The sequence below is a fragment of the Drosophila persimilis genome, unplaced genomic scaffold, assembly GCF_003286085.1.
Source record: "Drosophila persimilis strain 14011-0111.01,24,50 unplaced genomic scaffold, DperRS2 tig00003933-arrow-pilon, whole genome shotgun sequence".
NCBI lineage: Eukaryota > Metazoa > Arthropoda > Insecta > Diptera > Drosophilidae > Drosophila > Drosophila persimilis.
This window is the reverse complement of record NW_020825706.1, coordinates 1,662,943-1,684,766: the sequence shown is the minus strand read 5'-3', so window position 1 is coordinate 1,684,766 and position 21,824 is coordinate 1,662,943. Positions and strand designations below refer to the sequence as shown.

Sequence of the window (21,824 nt, the reverse complement as noted above, 5' to 3'; positions counted from 1 at the left end):
AGCAACAATAATAGGCCCGGGCAGCGCTCTCAGGTGTCAATTGTGGGTCTCTGAAACGTGACCGGCGGCCATTTTGCCGCGGCCACTGCACCGCTGATCGCCATACATACATATATCGGCGGCATATAATGCCCGTTGATTATTATGTTTACACTTGGCTTGCAGTTATGCGGGCCGCAAAACGCTGGCCAAGATCTGCCTGGTGCTAGTGTAGTCCCCCAGTAATGATCCCCGCCCGGCCAAAAAAGAAATCTCAATGCAAATCAACGGCAATTAATAATTCATCGCCCGCTGGGGCCTCCTTCCATGGCAATTATGCGGCCCAGGTCGTGAGAGCGGCGGAGAGAGTGGGACACACATAGAAGCTGCGAGCACAAGGAAACGGTAACACAATGCAGGCTAGAAAATTTTATGTGCAAGCGAGAGGGTGGATATGCAACTTACACAGACACACACCCATACTGATGGGAGGAGAAAGAACCGTTTAGTTAGAGGTGACAACTTGTGGCGAATTTTGGTGTGGGTGGTATTTTTACTGATCGATTGTCAAACGGTGCTGTAAAGTGCAAGAACTCAAATATCAAAACAAGAATAAGCGGGCTAATGAATTTTTTTGAAATTAATAAATTTATATAAACTAACTTAATAACTTTACAATCCCCCCTCGCATATCAAAGTAAATCTATTCCTATATTCAATAAAATAAATTTAATATGCAAAACAGCCGGACAAGAGCTACAGCAGCAGCAGCAACAAACTGCTCCAGTGGCCCGCCTGTCGTCCAATATCAGCAAATTTGCAATAAAATATTTGTCTGGCCGTCGCTTTCCGTTTGCTATGAGAGTGGTACTGGGTCCGCATATATGTACATATGTATGTATCTATCGTACGAGTACAAGAGGTAGGCCAAACAGTGGGTCGCCCAGTGGTCGCCGCCTGGTGGCCGTCGCGGCTACTGCAAATTATTTATTTGCACCTTTCGCCGCCATCGTCTGACTGGCCTCAACTCTCCTCTCCTCTACTTCCTCTTCCCTCCTTCTTGGCTCCTCAACGAACCACTGCGAACTGCATTTCCATTTGCTTATCAAATCGCTTGCAATCGAACGAATGAGAAATGCAGGGCAAATATAAATATTAGCTGGCTGGAATCGGCTGCCACAAGGAGACGTTGCTGCAACGGGATAGGGGTATGGGCCGAAGTAGAGGGGATCTAAGACTGGCGTATGAAATTAGGCGCTGCCAATGCGCCGCCAGCCATTCCCGACCTGTCCGATGTATGAAAAGTGTGAAAACGAATTAGTGGCCGAGCTCAGTGGAACTGCAAAGGCGCGCCCCAATAAAGGGGAAATTGAGGGCCGAGTGCCCAGAAAAAGAGGTCGCAAATGTTTTTCAAGTTTTGTGTCTAGAGATTTCTTATTGAGGGGCAAGGAATTTTAATCTTTGAACTATTTAGAAGTCTAAAGATGCAATATCTACCGAATCATCGAAAAGATTCCGATAGGCATCGATTAAAAGTCTCCAAAGATCGAATTTTCAGTTGTTTTCAGGAATTTCAATCCTTAAACTCTCTACGTTATTCCACACTCTTTTACCGCTAGTAAAGTTATCGAATTCACGAACAGATTCCGATAGGCTTCGATTAAACGTCTCCAAAAGCTCGAATTTCCAGTTGTTTTGAGGAATTTCTATCCCTAAACTCTTCACGTTAATCAACACTCCTTTACCACTCGATAGGAATCGATTATACGTCTCCAAAAGATCGAATTTCCAGTTGTTTCACAACTTTTCAAGTCGAATATTTGTGCCGATTAATTTATAGCCGCTCTTCGATCACAACTCTTTTTTGTATGCCCGAAACAGCTGTCTTCGAGCAACTTTCAACACACATGTCGCTGCGTCGTGCCCCACAAATGCCAAACCAGAGAGAACCAGAGTTAAATTGTCACTTGCACATGGGCGCCCAATAATTATAACAATGGGTGGGCCCGGGTGGGCCCCTCCCCCCCCTCAAACGATAGACGCAACATTGGAGCTGTAAACTGCATCGTGTTCACAAATTTGTTTGGCATTCCGCCGCCCAAACCCAAACGCAGCCTAGACGCCAGGCCGTTTTTGTTTTTTTTGGACACAGTCCGTCTGGGTCCATCGTCACATATGACAAATTTTGTTGTTGAAAATCGTGTATAGCCGTGTGTTGCGTGTGTGGCTTTTGGGGAGTGCGTGGCGTGGCGTGGCGCATGCGTGGAGTCGGTGACTATGACAAATCGCCACATGGCAGGCGGCCAATTAGCAAACCAGAGAACTCCATAGAAGAGAGAGAGAGAGAGAGACTGGTTTCGGTGGTGCCACCTGATAGACTTAAGATAAATGATACCCCCAAGGCACACAGGCTAAGCTCCTTTATTCCGTTCTGGCGATGGGTGGCGTCTTGAACGTGAACTGAACGTGCTGCAATGGACGGTAGTCGGTTTTGAAGAGCTCCACCTGAAGGACATTCCCGCGGTCGGACCAAAAGTTGCGATACTACAAAGAAAATAGACATCAGAAATCTCCAAAGAAGCTAGGGGCACACACATTTTTCTTATAAGCCTCCCAGATGTCGGGGGAACCCTTGAATTTGATCTTCAAAGGATATGAACTCTTGTCACGGCGTCGCAGCTTATAGACACTCTGGAGTAGCTCTACTGTCAGAAAGGGGCAATGGATGAACACGAGTTGCTTCAGTTTGGCATTGGCCAGGACAAAGTCCAAGACGTGTTCGTTCAACAGATTTGGACAATGGCAGAATACGGCATGCTTGTGGGTCACAGGCAGTCCCAGGTCTAACATTTCCAGATTGCCAAAATTGCAATCGATCAGCTCCAGGCCGTCCATAAAACGACAGCGCGATAGCTCCAAGGGTACGAGCTCCTGGGCGCTGTTGATGAAGCTACAATTCAAGCGAAAGATACGCAAATAGTCCTCCCGCTGGCGAATGATGTCCATCAGGGTCTTCATTGTGTCCTTGGATTGGGTGAGCTTCTTAATCTCCAGAATATGCAGCTTTGGCAGCCTAAAGATCTCCTCTTTGTTGTCCAGAAATACAGACTGATTCACCATCAGGTTTTCCATATGCTTGCACTGTGAGATGCCGTCGAGATCGGGCGAATGGGAGCCCACAAAGTGTAGCACTTTCAGGGGCAGGTCACTCGCCAGTATGTCCTTAAGGACCCAGGTCTCTACCTCGCCGTGGAAACGCAGCTCCTCCAGCATCTTGAACTGTTCAATGAAGCAGACCTCCAGCGGCGAATGAATCTCCAGGGAGCGGAGATTTTTCATCAGCGCCGGCAGGGCATAAAACGGCCACTGGGGGAAGGTGGTGGTGCGGCGCTGCACGGCCGTGCCCCACGTTATCTGGCAACGCTTGACGCTCGGCAGCTCCCTGATGCCCGCCTGGTCCAGGATGTTCATCTCATGCTGCAGCTGTTGGCTGCGAAAGTGAGCACTGCGAAAATCCTCAAACATTTTCTGTATAAACGTCTGCAGCGAAGAGCCACGCAGCTTCAGTTCGAGCTTCTGCAGATCCAGACAATGGTATTGCCGCCTCCAGATCGCATTGCACGCATCGGGCACGTTCTTGTAGACCCTCCCAAGGATCACCTGCTTGCTGACGTCCAGCTTTTTGATGATCGTCTGAACCTCGGCCAGTTTCTGTTGTTCAGTCGTCGATTCGCTGGATAGTCTTTTTTTTATCTTTGATTTGGAGCCAGTCGGTGCCATCCTTTGGACCAACAACAAGTGTGACGTTTTTTGTGTGTACTACTGCCCCAGACCCTGATTATCATGTGAATTAACACAGTATTTGAGTGGAAAATATATTGCTTACTGGGTTTCGTTCGCTGATCTCTCTCTCTCTCTCGATCTACAGTGCCGGTCTTTCAGTTTCCTGCGCTTTTAAAAGACTTTTCCTTGACGATTTTCAACAGGAAACAAGAATACTCTTTTCTCAGAAATTTTTAAATTTTCTATAAGATTGACTATTTTTTTGAAGCCCGACTTTATTGCCTTTCTTTTACAATTTTTTAAAAGAAAAATGGCCCCTCTCCTGTACTACCGATATTATTCGTGAGAGCTGCATCTAGCAGTATATTTCCAATAAAATTCTAAGAATTGGTATTTTTCCAATATAATACTAAGAATTGGTTTTTTTCCAATAAAATTTTAAGAATTTGTATTTTTTAAATAAAATACTTTAAATTAGTATTTTCAAATAAAATTGTAAGAATTGGTTTTTTTCCAATAAAATTTTAAGAATTGGTATTTTTCCAATAAAATGCTAAGAATTGGTATTTTAACAGTAAAATTCTAAAAATTGGTATTATTCCAATAAAATACTTCAAATTGGTATTTTCGAAATAAAAGAATCGAAGAATTGTTATTTTCATTTATCTTCTAGCATTTTTCCAATATTTGTAGGTTTTCATCTGAGAAAATGATTAGAAAACCAAAAGAACTTTTAGTTTTACTAAGAAATCAATGAAATGAGAAAATAATTTCAACCAAAATTGTGCTATATACAAAAAAGTGAAAACAAAAAAACCCGCAGTCTGATATTTAATGCATTTTTGAACTTCCTCAGCGTAGGGTTTCCTTAAATCTTATCCGATTCGTCTTATTTGTATTGTTTTGAGTCGATAAATCGATTCCCAATAAAAGTAAATACTAAATTGTTTTGAAGACATGATCAGAAAATTAAAAAAAAATATATTTTTCTAAAAAACAAATAACACAAAGGAAAAAAAATGCAGTAAAATTATAAAAACGATTTCTTCAACACAAAATAAATTTTCCCAATAGTTTATTTTGTTTTCTATTGACTTATAATAAACAATATGAGTGAATAATTTTCGTATCTTATTGTTTGTATTCCCAAAATTGCCTAGGCCGAAATCCTGTGCCCCCCACACTCACATTCTGCCTGACAATCTGGTCTATTGCTACAATTTCCCTACTCGTACGATATATTGTGGTAGTTCTAAAGGGGGGAGGGGTGTGGTGGGGGGATTGCGGGATTGCTTTTACCACCCTGCTGCGATCAGGCAACTAACGAGCCATGGATATGTTTTCATTTCAAACTGATTTTGTTTTATGGCACCCCAGGCATGGGGTCGCCTCCAAACCCGAAACCGAACCCGAACCCGCACCCGACCTGAACCTGAACTGATCGACGGGGACACCATCCACTTCCAGGTACTTTTCCAGGTGCTGCTGCGGCAGTTCTTGAAGCTCTCTCTGTTGCTGGCTTTCCACCAAAACTCTCTCTCTCGCTGGCTCTCTGCTAATGAGCCGCCAAGTTGTTTTGGTTCTTATTTATGGCTCATATCGCGGGTCTTTTGTTTCCAAAACATTTTGCTTTGGCATCAATTAAGCGATTACCAAAAAAAAAACAAGTTTCACCAACGAAAAACTAGTTAAAAAAATAAATATGAAAATTGAAATGTTTTATTAATATTTTTCAACAGCCTGGACGCCAGTTAATTAAATTTTTGTCTCGGTTTTTGCTGACACTTTGGACACTTTGCTTGGCCATTGGGTGGTTCCACATCCCAGACGTAGATGGGATTAGATTTGGATGGAGGGGATCTATGCCTTGAAATACAGGCGACAAAATGTTTCGCTAATGAAGTGGCAAGCGGTTTGCGAGGGGTTTTTGTGCCCCCAAATTTATAGAAACCTGGGAAATAACCATTCAACAAGCGCTTTACATTTTACAACTCTCAACAGAAACAAAAAACATTTATGGCCTTGTCGGGTGGGCCTAAACTGCAGAAACTTAGGCACAGATACAACAGCATAAACATAGATACATCGCTACAGATACAGATACGAATACGGATACGGATAGTCTTGCTGCCTGCTGCCCGCATTTTGGGGCGTTTACATTTGAGTTTTTTTTCGTGTCTTGCTTTTTGCTTTGAACTCGTTTAAATGTCGGAAAGTCTTTTTTTTGTCTATGGTTTTCTGCCTGTTTTCTGGCATTTGTGTAAATATTTTAATTATTTTTTTTTAAGGAAACGCCCCTTAAAATACTTGTAAATTTCACAAGTTCTTGATGTGATTGAGGATTGAAGAACTTTTTCAAAGAAACTATAGCTATATTCTCTCTTCAGATAAAAAGAAAAAAAAAACAAAAATTTAAAAAAAGAAATAAAATTAATTAATTAATAATAAATGAAACAAATAAATCATAATTAAAATTAAAAATTAAATTAAAAAAGTCTCCAAATAAAAAATAAATAAATACAAATAAAAATAATACAAGATATTTTTATAAATATATGTAAATACAAAATAAAAAAGTACAAAAATAAATATAAATTAAATTAATAAAAATGCATAGAAAAATAAATAATAATTAAATTGATAAAAACGAATTAAAAATTAAATTGAAAATATAAAAAGAAAAAGAAAAATAATAAAAAATGAATACAGATTAAATAGATAAATAAATAAAAATTAAAAAATAAATAAAAGCTTAAGTTAAATTAATACAAAAAAAATGTATTTAAAATCCCCATAAAAATACTAAAAAGATTTTAATTTTTGTACTTTTTTCAACGATAGATTATTAAAATTAATAAATTAAATATGAAACGCTTCCGTTTCACTGGATTTTCTGTCCCTAAAATGCCTTCGGTTTATTTGTCGATGAAAAAACATCTCGTGTGACGCCATGCTTCTTCTTGGAGGGACCTGCAACGATGCTTTCTCATTAGCGGCTCATTAGTACGGCCAATTGACGCCTCCATGCCCCCCACAAGGTGGCATCCGTTGGCGGAAAGAGGAGGAACACCTCGTTTGCGATTGAGGGGGATTGAGGGGGCAAGGGAGTGGAAAAGCTGATTACAATGCGCAGCCAATCACCCAGAGAATCCCTCTGGCCGCCCGTCGTTCGGGGCTGCAATTATTTGCACGCAAATAAACAATTCAAAACATCTTTGGGGCGTTTATCACTGGCCTCTCTTGATGGCCTGGCTGGCTCTGTTGGCGTTTAATTTTACGGCTTTATTAGCAGGGGCCCAACCGCTCACTCGGTCGCTCAGTCGCTCATTCGCTCAGTCGGGTCCATGCCCGGTAATTTGACGGCCCCCAGGGCTACCACCTGCATTCAACAATTTTGAGCTACTGTCCGACGAGCCATCGGTGCAGCGATGGAAGTGTGTCTTCAATGGAGGAATGGGGGACGATTGGGGGGAATTATGTGTTTTTTTGGTTTGTTAAAATTAAGAGAACTAGAATCTGATTGAGATGTGGGATAATTACATCCGAAATGTTTATTTTTTGCAGAGGGAATCTTAAGCTGACTTTAGTGGAATTTTCTACCCACTTTAAGGACATTTTTTCTGGTCATTGAACCCTTTTTTTTGGCAATGACTTCTTGAGACTTGATCGCACATTTTCCTTATCAATCACGTGGTATCTACGGACATTTCGTTTGCTCTTCATTCCATGCCCCTCGTTAAGTTTTGATTTATGCACTCAATTTCTGTGCAGGAATGTTTATACCCCGATTATTGCTGGGCATTCAATTGCGTTAGTTTATGCCGAAAGCAACATTCAATAATAACAATAATGATAGCAGCTCCATGGATTTTATGTGCAAAAGGAAGACACTCGGTAAACCGGACTCTGGCGGCGGCGGCCCCCACAGTCGGTAGGGGATTGCCTAGCAGGCGTCTGCGTGTGGCATTTATGTCCAACTGTCAGGCGTACAGATGACAGGCCTTAAGACTGGGTGACAATGTTGCCCTGAAAGACACGGGACAGGGTCTTCCTTTTAGTCCTCCCCTACTCTTAGTCCTTTCCTGATCTTCCTTCGTTTGAGGCTTCCCTACTCTCTCCCCTTTCTTGATCTTCCTTCTCTTGAGGCCTTCCTACTCTCCCCCCTTTCTTGATCTTCCTTCTCTTGAGGCATGTCTACTCTCCCCTCTTCTGATGTTCCTACTCTTGAGGCTAATTGCCATTTACACCTAAAAACTGCAATCAAATGGGATACCTTTCTGAGGCTTTAACTAATTTGGGAATGAAATCTAGTGAAGAAAACTCTTGCTAGACTTGGTGATGCCCTGGAAAAAGGTTTGAGCTATTAAATGATCCATTATGATTAATAGAGCATTAATTGGTAGTACCTTTACTTGAAAAAAGAGATCAGGGAGCCCTTTATCAGTGTTTGCTGTTCTCTAGAGTGACTAAGGGCTAAATTTCGCGGAAATTCTAAAGCTTTAGACCTGAAAATGTATAGAAATCTTCCCTTTTTTATATAAGAATATTAAAATGATATAATTTTTCTTCAGATCCATATTAAAGATATATTTTCAGGGATTAATATACAAAAAAATGTAATTATTGCCCTAAAAACGTATTAGGGTAACAACTGTCGGTTCTAAGACTTACGCGTCATGCAGCAGCGCCCCTCGATTGGGAAAAAAGCTTCGTGTGAATAAAAACCAAACTGCAGAACATTTCTAATGCAACTCCTAGACATACCCCCCTTTGACACCCTTTAAATCGTTTTAGAGATATGTATATAGACATCATCAAAAAAAAAAACCAAAAAACGTATCTCATTTGTGTAGCATTTACCATTTTTGATGGGTTTCGAAACAAAAAAACCCATTTTTATGGGCCATGTCCAATAGGGCTTTCAATCGTTAATTTTTTTGGGGTGTGGGGGGAATTCACCAATAACAAAATACCAGAAAAACGTTTACATACGTAATAAAAATTCCTTAAATTTTTAATTTTTTTTTTTTTGGCATGGACATAAACCAAAAGAAAAATTCTAAAGCGAAGACAACAGGCCGAACCTCGATTAATAACTAATTTGCGATCAATATCGATCAACGATAGTAAATTTTATCGTTCGATTGTAAAAAATCAACGGCCTGCTGTGTTATTGGATCAATTATTCCCAGAGACAGACGCCTAGAGAATGAAAAGAGGGGGGAGCCCAGAGCGGAGCAGTTCTCTAATGAACACATTACATAAAATGTTGAGTTTTATGCCCCACTTGGAGATCTTTTTACTCCACTCTTGTGTTTTACGGGGACGTGCCAATTAGAAGGGAAGGGCTTGGAACGCAGAGAACGGAATGGGGGTCGGGTCTCCCTCTTGTTTTTAATGGTCAATGTGCCCGGGCCATGTCTGGGTCTGTGGCTTTTATTGTCTACCGGGCTACTGATCTGTATCTGTATCTGGGCTGGCATTACTCATGTTACACCCAGCACACAGACACATACACGGACACAAGAAATTGTGGCCGCCTGATCTGATGATCGAACCTGGTCATTACTTGATTGAAGTTCAGTTTTTGCGGCCAGTGGAAAATCGATACGAGTAAGCGATACACACAGATCAGAGATCTGTTTTTCCATTGGAAAAACGTATAAAAGTTACCATAAATTTCCATTCCACCTGCTTCATAATTTCACATTTTAGTGGATTTCCAATAATATTTGACAGCGAATGTAGGGAATGGTTTTCCCTCTACAGTAGGAGGCAACATATTCTCTCTTTCGGCAGATCCTAACCTCATCAATCATCCATCATCCATCAATGTGCTCCCCTAAAATATATCTAATAATCGCGCATGATCTTTGATTACTCATTTCCGGTCGCCTGGCAAGCAAAGATTTACTCGATTGGTGGATACCCTTTGAAGGAATGTATTTCAACTTTATTTATCCGTTAGATACGTGTATCTTTCTAAGCCAAAAAAACCAAAAAGAAACTCAAGTATGGCAGCAAAAAATATGTAAGAAAAAGAAAAGAAATTGCGCTCAGTCATTACGCTAAAGCCGAAAGCGGCCCACAGACGGAGAGACCCAGAGAGGGGAGGAGGAGGGACCCAGAGACGGGGACAGAGACCCAGAGACGGAGGGACGGGGAAGGAGAGACACAGAGAGGCCTAGAGATCGTCAAGTACTCAATAATTCATACAAAAAATTGTAGAAAAAAAGCCGGAAAGATTTTAAGCTTTGGTTGAACGAAGCTGCGGATGCCCTACAAGATGGTTATACGGAAGAAATTCGGATTGTTAAAAAAAATATCTTTTTTTTGTGCCCCTTAATTATATAAATGGAAAACCGCTTGAAAGTATTCTCGAAAAAATATAAAAAAATACAAAAATATAAAAAAATATAAAAAAGTATAAAAAAATATAGAAAAATTATAGAACTATATAAAACAAAAAAATATAAAAAAGCTATAAAAAAACTATAAAAAAATATAAAATATATAAAAAAAAAAATTTGTTCCTTAACAAATTATAAGAAATCATGGAATTCAGAAAAATTACTGTCTCTTCAAAGGATGAAAAGATTCCTAGAGGGGTCCAAAATAGACTATGGATAAGTGTTGTCCCATTTTTTGAGCAAAGATTTTGCCACGAAAAATCATTATACCCCCCCTCTTTAAAGGGTACAACGTTGATCAATACAAGAGACACTACGAGACATCTTACGTATAGAGCAGAGAGGCAGAGATGGAGATAGAGGTGGACAGAGGACAGGGGACAGAGGAGGGAAGTCGACAAGTAAAAGAGCAAAACGCGCAACAACACAACAAGAAATTGAAAAGCCACAAGTCATCTCAGCTGGTGGCTTAAAAGGCGCGTGCTAAGCCATTCATATTCATAAAAAGAGCCACAGCGCGAGACCCGCAAGAGACCAAAAAAAAAGTAAAGAAAAAAAATAAGGATTGGCCACCAGACCCCCAGACCTCTAGAGCCACAGACCCCCAGACCTCCAAAGACCCAGGGGGCGGGGAAGGGTTAGTGGGGAGGCTGAGGGCGTGAATGTGAGCCAGAGCGACAGCATCAGAATCCAGAATCCAGAATCCAAAGAGATCAAGCTTGAAACTGGACTGAAGACTGGAAGAACATAACGAAAGCAAACGGACCTCCAGAAGACAGAGGACAGCGAACGCGATGTTGGTTCCAGTTCCGCAAATGTCGCCAGGCGACAGCATCAACCATCAACTGAAACATCAGCCTCCATATAGTACGATACTCGTTGCAGAAAGCAGCACTGAAGACTGTAGAAAGAACAGAGATAGAAGACTGTGGAATGAACAGAGATAAAAGACTTGAAGACTGTGGAAAGAACAGAGATGGGAGATCGGAGACTGTAGAAAGACTGGAAATATATGTAGATGAAAAGACTACTCTTCTACTTTTGTGTCTCGTATTAATAATATTATTTGTTATACTCTCACAGAAAGCATAGACATGTTCTATAACTGAAGAGTGAAAGATCGAATTTTGAGTATATTTAATGGTATATTCTATTCTAATGTTCCTTTGGTTGAAGGAACCAATCAGTAGTGCCAAAGATTGTGTCTCTGAAAAGATCTCCTAAGTAGTTCCTTGGGCTATGTCTCTTAAAGATCTCCCAAGTAGTTCCTCGGGTTCTGTCTCTTAAGACCCATACCCTTTTTCGGGTATTATTCTAATATCAGCATAAAATGTTTCAAATTTCAGTATTTTTAATATTTTTCCCAGTATTTATTTTTGTTATTTTTGTATAGCATTTTTATGGTATTTTCAAAATTAATTTTCCTCGTCTTTCTGTCACTTTTTTTTAAAGCCACTAGGACCATTGGGATTCTAGTATTTTCTAGTGTGTGCCAATCATTATTTTAAGTGTGTAGTACTTCTGGTACTTTGACAGTATTTGTTTCTGTTATTTTCTAATATTTTCTAGTATTATTCTAATAATATACTAGTATTACACTAGTATTATTCAAGTATTATTCTATTAATATTCTTGTATTTTCTGGTATTATTCTAGCATTTTTCTAGAATTTCTCTGCCATTCTTTATAAATAAATTTATCCAGATATTAGAGATTTTCTAATTTTGGTTTATAACGTGTAGTATTTTGTATGGTATTTTCTAGTATTTTTATATTATTTAGTATTAGTAAATTAGTATCTAGTAATCTGGAACTTTCTAGTATTTTATAGCATTTTTCTAGAATTTACCTGATATTCTTTATAAATAAATATATCCAGATTTGAGTGATTTTCTAGTATTCGTTTATAACGTATAGTATTTTCCTAGTATTATTGTAGTATTGGTATTTTAGTATCTAGTATTCTCGAACTTTCTGGTATTTTTAGTATTTCTGGTGTTTTCTAGTATTTATCTATAATTTATCTGCTTTTCTTTAAAAATAAATATAACCAGAATTTAAGTACTATTTTCTGTTATTTTCCGAGTACATATCCCAGAACTCCAAGCCGCCCATTAAGGGTATTCACAGATCTCTTCTAAAATCTTTTGGTTCTCCTTTCATATTTTTGTGTGTCTTTTTTTGTTGTTGTATCTGCTTGCGTTTTTTTTTTTAGGGATGGGCATATCCGATTTTTGTTACAGCTAAAAACTTAACGGACAGACGGACGGACGGACGACTGCTGTGACTGTGAGGCTGTGCCTCTGACTGTGGCAGTTGCTGTGCCTGTGTTGTGATTGTTGTGGCTGTTGCCGTTGATGTTTTTATCTTGTAGTCAGTCCGTCACAGTGGTTTTTGTTGTTTCCACCGATTGTTGTGCCTCTCTGTGGCTGTTGTTTGAGTTGCCTTTTGGCGTTTGGTGGGGGAGAGGTATCTCTGATTTACCCCGTTTGATTGATTGGATTAGGTACTTATGTTATTAATTTACTTCTATTTATAAACAAGCAAACGGACAAAGGCCCAGCAGTCGAGTCGAGAGCCCACTCTAGGGCCATGTAGTTTTTCAATTTTCATTCAAAAAGAAACCCCATGAATGAATGAGCGAATGAATGGCTGAATAGTCGAAGCTTTTTGGCTTGACAAATTTGGAGGAGATTAATGCTTCATTTCCGGTGGAGAGACAGGGAAACTAATTTCTACACCGGGGTTTTCCTAGGCTTTTCCTGTGCCGTTCCTTTCTTTTTGTCAAGTGTAAAGAAATTAATATTTCATGGGTTTCGGGGGGTTCTTATCAAACGTCTGCCAATCAGAAGACCAATCAAACAATCAAACAATCAAATCGTTTTCAACACTTTAACATAATTGTAAGTTATTTTCGCCCCACCGACCCTGCCCCTGCCCCGGCCAGCATTTGCATTAATCGATTGTTTCTTTTCGCGCGATAAGCATCGTCGCCTTGGAGAAAATTTTCATTTTCATTAATTGAGGCAAACGAGAAACGGTACCACAGAAAAACCAGCCAACTTGATGGCTGATAGGAGATCTTCTTGGACAGAAAACAGCATCAGGGATCGCCATCGGCATCGGCAGCGGCAGCGGCATCGCCAGCGGCATCTTCCCTGTGTCTCTCTTGTCGCTGATAAGCATCGCGGAGGAAACACCGAATTGTAAAAAGAAATCAACAGATGATCACACACTCGGCTGGTGGTCGTCGTACGCTCTGAGGGCCCTGGTCAAAATGTCAAACTACTCGGCTGCAAAGCGGCCTCATTAGCAGGCAGCGACAGCGGCAGCGGCAGCAAAAGCAGCAGCGTGGCATGAAGTGTGGAGCAGCAAAGGCAGCAGCGTGGCATGAAGTGTGGAGCAGCGTGGCACGAAGTGTGGAGCAGCCAGAGAGAGGAGGGTGAGGCTGAAACGACGCCTGAAACAGGTGTAAATGTAAATAATCTCGTGGACACTAGACATACCACATGGGGGCCACTATATGCCAGATTGTCGTTAAATCGTTGTCGAGGAATTTCTACAAAATATTTATCACAAAATCAGAAATTGATTTCTGTCTATTGAGATCGAAGCACAACTGTTGCGTGTGTCTCCCACAAGACGCTTACGATGCGGCCCGTAATGGCTAAGAAGATTGGCTAAAAGGAAGGCTGGAATCAGGCGAGCCTTAGTTTTGGTGACGTGTCCGGGGGATGGGTTGCCGGTTGCCTGTTGCCTGTTGCCTGATTATTGCCTTTGGCGTCACGCCTTTGGGGTCCAGAGGAAGGCAACGACATCCAGCAGCAGCAGCAGCGGCAGCATCACGTCGTGTGGCCCTGTCCCTGTCCCAGCCAAACCCTTTTTCTATTTCCGCTTGGGTCTCGCTTTTGAAGGAGAACATTATTTATCGGCAAACCGAAGGAGAAGCAATCAGCAAGAGAAAAAAAAGGTAGAAAGGAAGTTGGCGGATGTAGATCTACGATTTGGGGATTATATTGGAGGATTATGAATGATGATTGGTATTCGAAAATCAAAGAGAAAATCGGAATGGAAAAAGGGAAAAATTGGGGAGTATTTTGAGCACGTTTTGGGGTACATTTTTGTGGGTTTTTTGGCGGATTTCTAAGGGAAATATAAATTCCTCCCTTTCCTACTCCTTGAACCTCTTTTCAGCAGTCCTACTCCTTGTCTCCTCTCTTCAGAGTCTCTTCGCCTACTTCTTGGCTCTTTCTATGTCTCTCTTCTATCTCATTCTCTGCCTACTGCTTTACCTTTTCTTCTATTCTTTGCTTTTGCCTCAGAAATTTGTAAATGAGACTCGAAATCGAGGCATAAAATTAAAGGAAAAAGGAACAACAACAAGCTAACAAAAACGGCACACGGCAGTCGTAAAGTAAATGATCAGGGCTCCAAAAGGGGTGTGGGGTGTAGGTCCCCCTCCCCGTCAACCAAGCAGCATCGATGAGGGAAGGGAGGAGGAGCGTAGAGGGGAGACCCTTTTGCGTGTCTGTTGCTTTGGTGACATTCTCGCTGTTGAATTGTTGTTATGGGTTTTTGCCTGTTCGGACGGATCCTCTTGTTATACCCTGAAAAAGGGGTCACAGTGGTTGTTTAGAATCAAGAAAGTGAAGGATTTTTGACTGTTATTAAGAACATGGGTTTTATGCAGATTGAAGCACTACTTTAAAAGCCATCTAGAGGAAATTTCTCAAGGTTGCCTTTTTTACCCATCTCAGAATTATTGTTTATTATTATATTTATTATTAATTACTTTTTTTAGTATTTTATTTTTAGTAGTTTTAATTTGTAGGATTTTATTTGTAGTTGAATTGTTTATATGTATATATTTTTTTCAGTATTTATTATTTTTTTGTTTTACCTTTAAAAGTATTTTTTAGTATTTTCTTTTTAGTTTATATTATTTTTTATCGCTTAAGGGTAATTTTTATTAGAATTGTTATTTTTATTATGTTTTCATGGTATTTTTTAATGTTTTTTTTTATTTTATTTAAATTTTTTTATTTAATTAAAATTTTTTTATTTAATTTAAATTTATGTATATAATTAAAATTTTTTTTTGTTTTTTATTGATAGTATTTATTAATATATTATTTATTTATTTTATTTTTTTATAGTATTTTCTTTTTAGTTTATTTGCATTTTTTAGTATTTAATTTTAATTTTTAGTGTTTAGTTTAAATTTTTAAGTGTTTAGTTTTAATTTTTTAGTGTCAGGCTTTAATTTTTTGTAATATTTAATTATTTATATTTTTTTATTTACAGTTTTTTTTTTAATATTTAATTTTCAGTATCTTATACTTAAAATGTTTAATATTAGTTTTTTTTTTTTATTATTTTTGTTTTATCTCAAACTTTAAGAATTCCCTGAATTTCTTTAACTAATTTCGTATACGATCTTGAAGAACAATGCATTAAGGAGGGTATTGAAAGGTCCAGCTATCGCCTCCATTCTTATTGGTGTTCCTCCTGCTGCTGTTGCTGTTGTTGCTGGTGTTCTTCTTGTTGGTTTTCTTAGTGTTGTAGATGCCGCTTGTCATTTTCAAAATTATATGTCACACTTTTGGCGTTAAAACAGGCACACGACAGAAAACCAAAGCGAACCCCGGGAGAGACGTCGAGAGAGATCCGCAAGCGACCCGTTTCAGAGTCCTGATTTTTATTGTCATGTTTTGATCTTTTCTTATTTCTTTTTTTGTGTGTAGCTGTCTCTCAGAATCGGAGTTGGAGTTGAACTTGAAGTCAAGGAATGCGCATAAAAGTTTTTAGTATGCTGTGGGCCACGACCCAAGCCGACTTCAAGCCCAATTTGAGGTTGAAGATCGGTAGATGGAAAATACTGGTACCTCTCAGGCACAGGCACAGGCCCAGCCACAGGCCCAGGCACAACTCAATTGAAGCGTTAAATATATTTGTTTATTCAAAGAAATCATTCTTCAAGACAATGGAATCATAAATAAAACCTTTTCATCCACTTGTTGCAATTGGTTTAGTTTTTTTTCTTTTCCCAGTGGCCAATGAAGCGTTTAATTTGGAAATTAATCAAAGTCTCTGGGAAATGACGAGGGAGGGCCGAGTGGGTGGTCTTTTTTCTTTGTCTTTAAGGCTGTCCATCAATTTGCCTGAGTTTTGACATTGATATGACGACGGGCCCCCGACATACAGGTTAGTTTTTGGGGTTTGGTCAGTCTGTTTATGCTGGTTGACCCACAAAAACATTTATATATACGACCCGCGGAGGGGAAACCTTTCGACAACTCGTTAAAGTTGTCAATAAGTGCACCATTTTCGGCTTCTTATCGCGCCCAATCGAAAAACCAAAACTCAATTTCCCCCATTCGACAAAAAAACTTGGTCTCTCTTGGACAATTTAAATGCTAATTCCTCTTCGGCTGGGGAACCCTTCGTTTTGTTTTGGTATGTTGTGATAATTACCTCAAGTTATTTTTATTTATATTTCTTCAGATAATACTCATTTTCTTTGTGGAGTTAGAGGCATTTTTTTTTTTTTTTTTTTGGGTGGTGAAGAGGAGCAGATGAGTTTTGTTATCTTATGAGCTTTTACATTAAATACCGTTGGGAAATTTGTAAAGAAATGTTAATTTCCTTAAAGCGTCTGTGTGTGGTCCCCCGAACAAAACTAATTGGTTTCAAATGGTTGGAAATACTTTACGAAAGAAAGGATAGCACTGAGAGTCGAAGATTTTGGCGCAGTTAGCCATTCAGAAGGAAATACAAATCCAAAGGTTGTTTAAAATTGGTTGGTGGAAGTATTTTCAAGAAAATACTGCTTTTCCACCGATTCTTTGCTATAGAAAATTCCCATAGGCAATCATACTGAGCATTCGAATGGAAAAATTTCGCTCAAAATACTAAAACATACTAGAAAAATACTTCAAGTATATACAAAAAATAATGTAATATTTTTTTAAAATTTAAAATGTTTCCATAAAATTCTTAAAATGAGTTTAGGATTTTTCTGATAAAATGCTATAAAAATACTAAAACTATATGCAAAAAATATGTAATACATTTTTTTATATATAAAATTTTCCCATAAAATACTATATATACAAAAAATACTAAAAACACAAAAAATTCAAAATAATAATTTAAAATATATAATTTTTAAAATAGCGATTTTTCGATAAGATGTTCCCATTAAATAAATACTCAAAAGTACCAAAAAATACCAAAAATACTGAATAATATTTTTTAATTTATATAAGAAAAATAAAGTTTTTAAAATACCGCATTTCCCATAAAATACTACCCAAAAAATACCAAAAATACTGATTTTTGTTTTAAAATTTTGTATTACAAGAATAAATTATTTTTAATATCGTTTTTCTTATAAGTTTTTAAAAAAATACTAAAAATACTAGAGGTCTAAATTTTAGCCAAAAATTAAAAAAAAACACATTTTTGGTTAATTTGAAGTAAGTTTTTTTGGATTTGAAATAAAAATTTTCTTATATAAGTATATACGTGGGTAAATTCGACATTTGGTAGGGAAATTGTCCAAAGATTCATTTAAAGTGATCGACAATAAATACGAGACATCAAGTGGAGCCACCAACGTTCGCACTACAACAGAAAATACGGTCGGAAATGCTTTCATCTCTGTTAAAAAATCATAAAACCCTCTCGGCAAAGGGTATTTGAAAACCAAATTCCGTAAATAAATTTCTGCCTAAATGGTAGATAAAAATATAAGTAGCTAAAGCTAAAGCAAAACCAAAAGCAACGATGCTCCCAGAAGAGGAGGAGGTGGAAGAGGAGGAGATGCTCCTAAAGGAGAAGGCGGTGGAAGAGGAGGAGATGCTCCCAAAAGAGAAGGAGATGGAAGAGGAGGTGATGCCGCTCCAAAGAGAAAAAAGGAGGATGCTCCACCTTGTGGACCCCAAAAACCAGAGACCCAGACGCAGATGCAGATGCCGATCGGAGTGGAGTGGAGGCTAAGCAAGTTATTAGAATTCTTGTCACCTGGTGGCCGCAACAGAACAAATTTACATGGCTACAAATAATTGCAACAGCAATTTTCCATTTCCATTGCCACACAAATTGCCAAGGACGTGAGAGTGTGGTATCTCGAGATGAAGGGGAGGGGAGGGGAAGGGGAAATACTACTAGTAAATTGATTTTTACACTCGAGATTTCGAACGTTTCTTCGCCTAAGGACAAACAGAGAGAGAGAGAGAGAGAGAGACGGAGGCAGATTAGCACTGACCAACACATGTTGCCAGTTGCTGTTGCAAGTGTTGCAGTGGCAGTGGCTGTTGCTGCCGCTGCTCATCAAGGAACGACGCACGAAAGTTGTAGCTACAAGTTGTACATGGTAGCCAGCCAAAGAAGGGACTGAAAGAAGTGGCAGGAACAGGGACAAGGGACAAGGGACAAGGGACAAGGATTCCTTCCAGCAGCAAACACATTTTCAATGTACCTTTGTTCAACGGCATGTTGCAATTTTAATTGAATCAGCCATTAATTAATTTTCATCAAAAAAAGCAGAAGATGTGGCGAGGACTTCAGGGAGAGACCTTCAACAGAAGGTGCACATAAGATGGCGATAAAATGATCAAAGATCTGGCTTTTAGAGGATCCTAAATAACATTCTTTTTAATTATTCTTTTGGGGATACAAATATAGAAGTTCTTCAGAAGGAAATGCATCCAAAGCTGCCTGGAAAGGAATACCTGATTATCCTAACGCTTTGTTTCCATCTCAAGAGCACCTCTTCCTTCTCCAGTTCTCCAGTTACCTTCTTTAAGTCCTTCATAAGATTGATCTTTTTTTGATCTCAATTCCCAAAAGGTGAGAGATGAGAGATGCCTGAAATATCACTTGTGGAGCTCTTTCTCTGCAGGCATCTCTCTTTGGCCGAATGCAAATCCATGGCCCATGTAGCGGCAATAATTTCATGATTGATGGCCGCGTAGTTCAGTTAACGGCGCAGCGCGGCGGCTGCCGATCGCAGAGACCCCGTCTCTGGGGGTTTCGATCGAAGAGAGGATAAATAATAATAGACTTGTGGGCCAATTGTGCTAACATGGCTGATGGTTAGCGTAATAATTCATTGGCTACTCCTCGCAGGAGGCCGGCATGGGTTGGAAATTGGGGGGGCCATCATTAGGCAGTCAAAACGGCTACTGAATTTGCGATCGCAACAAAAAAAAAAAGAGAAACATCATCGATCTTTTCACAGAGAGAGAGATAGAGAGAGATCAAGAAAGGCAGCAGGCCTGGAGGTAGGCATGCACCTGCTGGCATCTATCGCTGTGGATCTATCTATCTGTAAAATTGGGGCGTGTCATTCAACGATTGACGGCCACGGAGAGTCCAGACTCCCGACTCCAGACTCCGCAATCACGATAATCGAACATTAATTGTGAATCAATAAATGCACGCCTGCGTGGCCGGGGCGTGGCCCGTTGCCGTTGCCCCAATGGCTGGATAATTGGCTCAAATGTGCGCAAAATGCGTTGCCAAGTTTGTTTAAAACAACATTAATTAGTGATCCATAATTGCCACAACCAGAGAGCCACCCAACAGAGAGACCAGAGCCACAGCCAGATTTAAGATTAATTGGAATATGAAGATATGGCAAACGATTTTCAATGTGACAACCATTTCACCCTCCCTCCTTCCCCCTTCCCCCTCCCCTACGACATTCGGGAAAGTCTCGACGGTCGGACAGCCGGCGCTCAGATCATAAATTTTCGTAATTAAAATGCACATGCCACAATTTAGTGATGGAAGAGTGTAAAATTTAAATTAATATCAAATATATATAAAAATAAACAAACAAAAATTAAAAAAAGTTAAAAAATATACGTAAAAAATAAAAACTTAACGTGAAAAAAAAGGTCTCATATAAATGTAAAAATCATATAAAATAAAAATATGAAACATAAATGTAATACATAATATAATATAATAATAATACAATAAAATAAAATATAATACATACAAAATATAAAATATATGTATATATAAAAAAATTAAATATAAATTATAAAAAAAAATTAAAATTAAACTTCCTTTACTGTGGATCCATGAAGGGATGTATTCTATGATTCGATATTTCCGATAGTTGCGATATTGCGATAAATCGCCAAAAGGCACGTGATGATTATTTTTCAAAAGGAATTCATGCAGGAATGAACAGTAGAGAAATATCGCTATATTAAAGCACTTAAGGATCGCCAAGAGACCTAACTATCGCTATAGTTAAGCCCCGGCTCACGCAACCATCTCTAACCAACGCCAAAAGGCAACTGTAGATGGCGCTAGAGGAGGAAAAAATCACCTGGCGGAAGGCAGGAGGGAGGCAGGCGGCAGGAGAATTGTTAATTGCTGGGGTGTGGAGTGGTAGAGTGATGGCGGGGTATGGCGGAGTGCCAGAGTGATGGAAGGGGAGGGACTCTGGCTGGTGGCAGAGCGAGAGGAGCCGTACAACCGATAGACCGAAACTTAATTGATGTCTGGGTGGACGCGCGACTTGCGGTATGTCGCGGCTATCTATTTAATGTTTCGATTTTAATTCTGTGCCACTTCCTGTCCGCCGTGCAATAATTACCCCAAAGGAGAGAGGAGAAGGCCGGCCGCAAACGTGCTGCTGCAGCAGCAGCAGCCCCACAAATATATACGATATATCTCAATGTTGGTGCATTTCTTTTATGGGAAATTATTGCTATTTTTAATGCAAATGCGCTAATTACAAACACTGATAAGAGGAGAGGCCGTAGCCGAAGCCGAGGCCGAGTCCGAGGCCGAGTCCAGCCCCAAAGCATTAATCAGGCATACCAAAGAGTCGGGACTACAGACCAGTACTCCATACCCATTTCCGATCTCCGATCTCCGATCCCCGATCCCCGATCCTAGTATCGAGTGTCTAGCGGCGCCTTTGGGCCTCTTTGCGAAACGAACGCCCGCGGCACAATGCGACCGGCGTGACAAAGTGGCACGCTTCCGCAAAAATGTGTCTCCAAAGTGGATCGGTGGCTCGCTCTGGAACGAGTCTCGAACAAAAAGAAGAACCGAAAACAAATTAAATTGATCTAGTTTCTTTATGGCCAAGAAAAGCTTCTGTGCATCCACCACCACCCGCCCTCCCTGTAGCCCCTTTTCAGGCAAAAAGAAGACCCAGTGGAAGAACCGACAACCGACGACAACGATGAGGATGAAATATGTGGCCATAGATACGCATACTCTGGAGAGGAGTATCTCTTTTTTTTTTTTGAGGTAAAGGTAGAGCCGCAAGCAGGGCCCTTATGCAGGCAGCAGGCAGGCTGTAGCTGCTTCTGATGATGCCACTGCTTCTGCTACTAATGCATCGGCAGCACTCATGATGTATTAGTTTTGATTAGGGCCACAGATCTGGGCGAAGAGCAGGCACCAGCCAGTAGTCCCCTGAGCGGAACTTTCGCTGATCGCCGGACCATAATATATTTTCGAGGGCTTTTCAATTAGTCAAAATGTCATAGACAGTGCGATATGGCGGGGTTTATTAATAGCCCAACGGGCTACTGACCAACGAACAGAGGTCCCTGACCTCAGGAAGTTGCTGCCAGAGTTGTGGAATGCCTTTGAAGCTAAGAATTTGGATGGAAT

General features: G+C 39.8%; 1 protein-coding gene across 1 annotated transcript; it reads right to left on the bottom strand.

Moving 5' to 3' along the window:
• Window positions 1-2,382: 2,382 nt before the first annotated feature.
• Window positions 2,383-3,784, bottom strand: LOC6594089. Its single transcript, XM_002019759.2, has 2 exons — window positions 2,575-3,784; window positions 2,383-2,523 (listed from the first exon to the last, which is right to left on the bottom strand). Exons 1-2 carry the CDS (start codon window positions 3,757-3,759, stop codon window positions 2,401-2,403), a joined length of 1,308 nt encoding a protein of 435 aa, XP_002019795.1. The 5' UTR covers window positions 3,760-3,784; the 3' UTR covers window positions 2,383-2,400.
• Window positions 3,785-21,824: the final 18,040 nt, after the last annotated feature.

Excerpts from the sequence above, each read along its gene's own strand:
- LOC6594089 (XM_002019759.2), bottom strand. The coding sequence starts at position 3,759 with ATGGCACCGACTGGCTCCAAATCAAAGATAAAAAAAAGACTATCCAGC. Across the intron at positions 2,524-2,574 it reads GGGAGGCTTATAAGAAAAAT|TATCGCAACTTTTGGTCCGA; the intron begins GTGTGTGCCCCT and ends TTTTCTTTGTAG.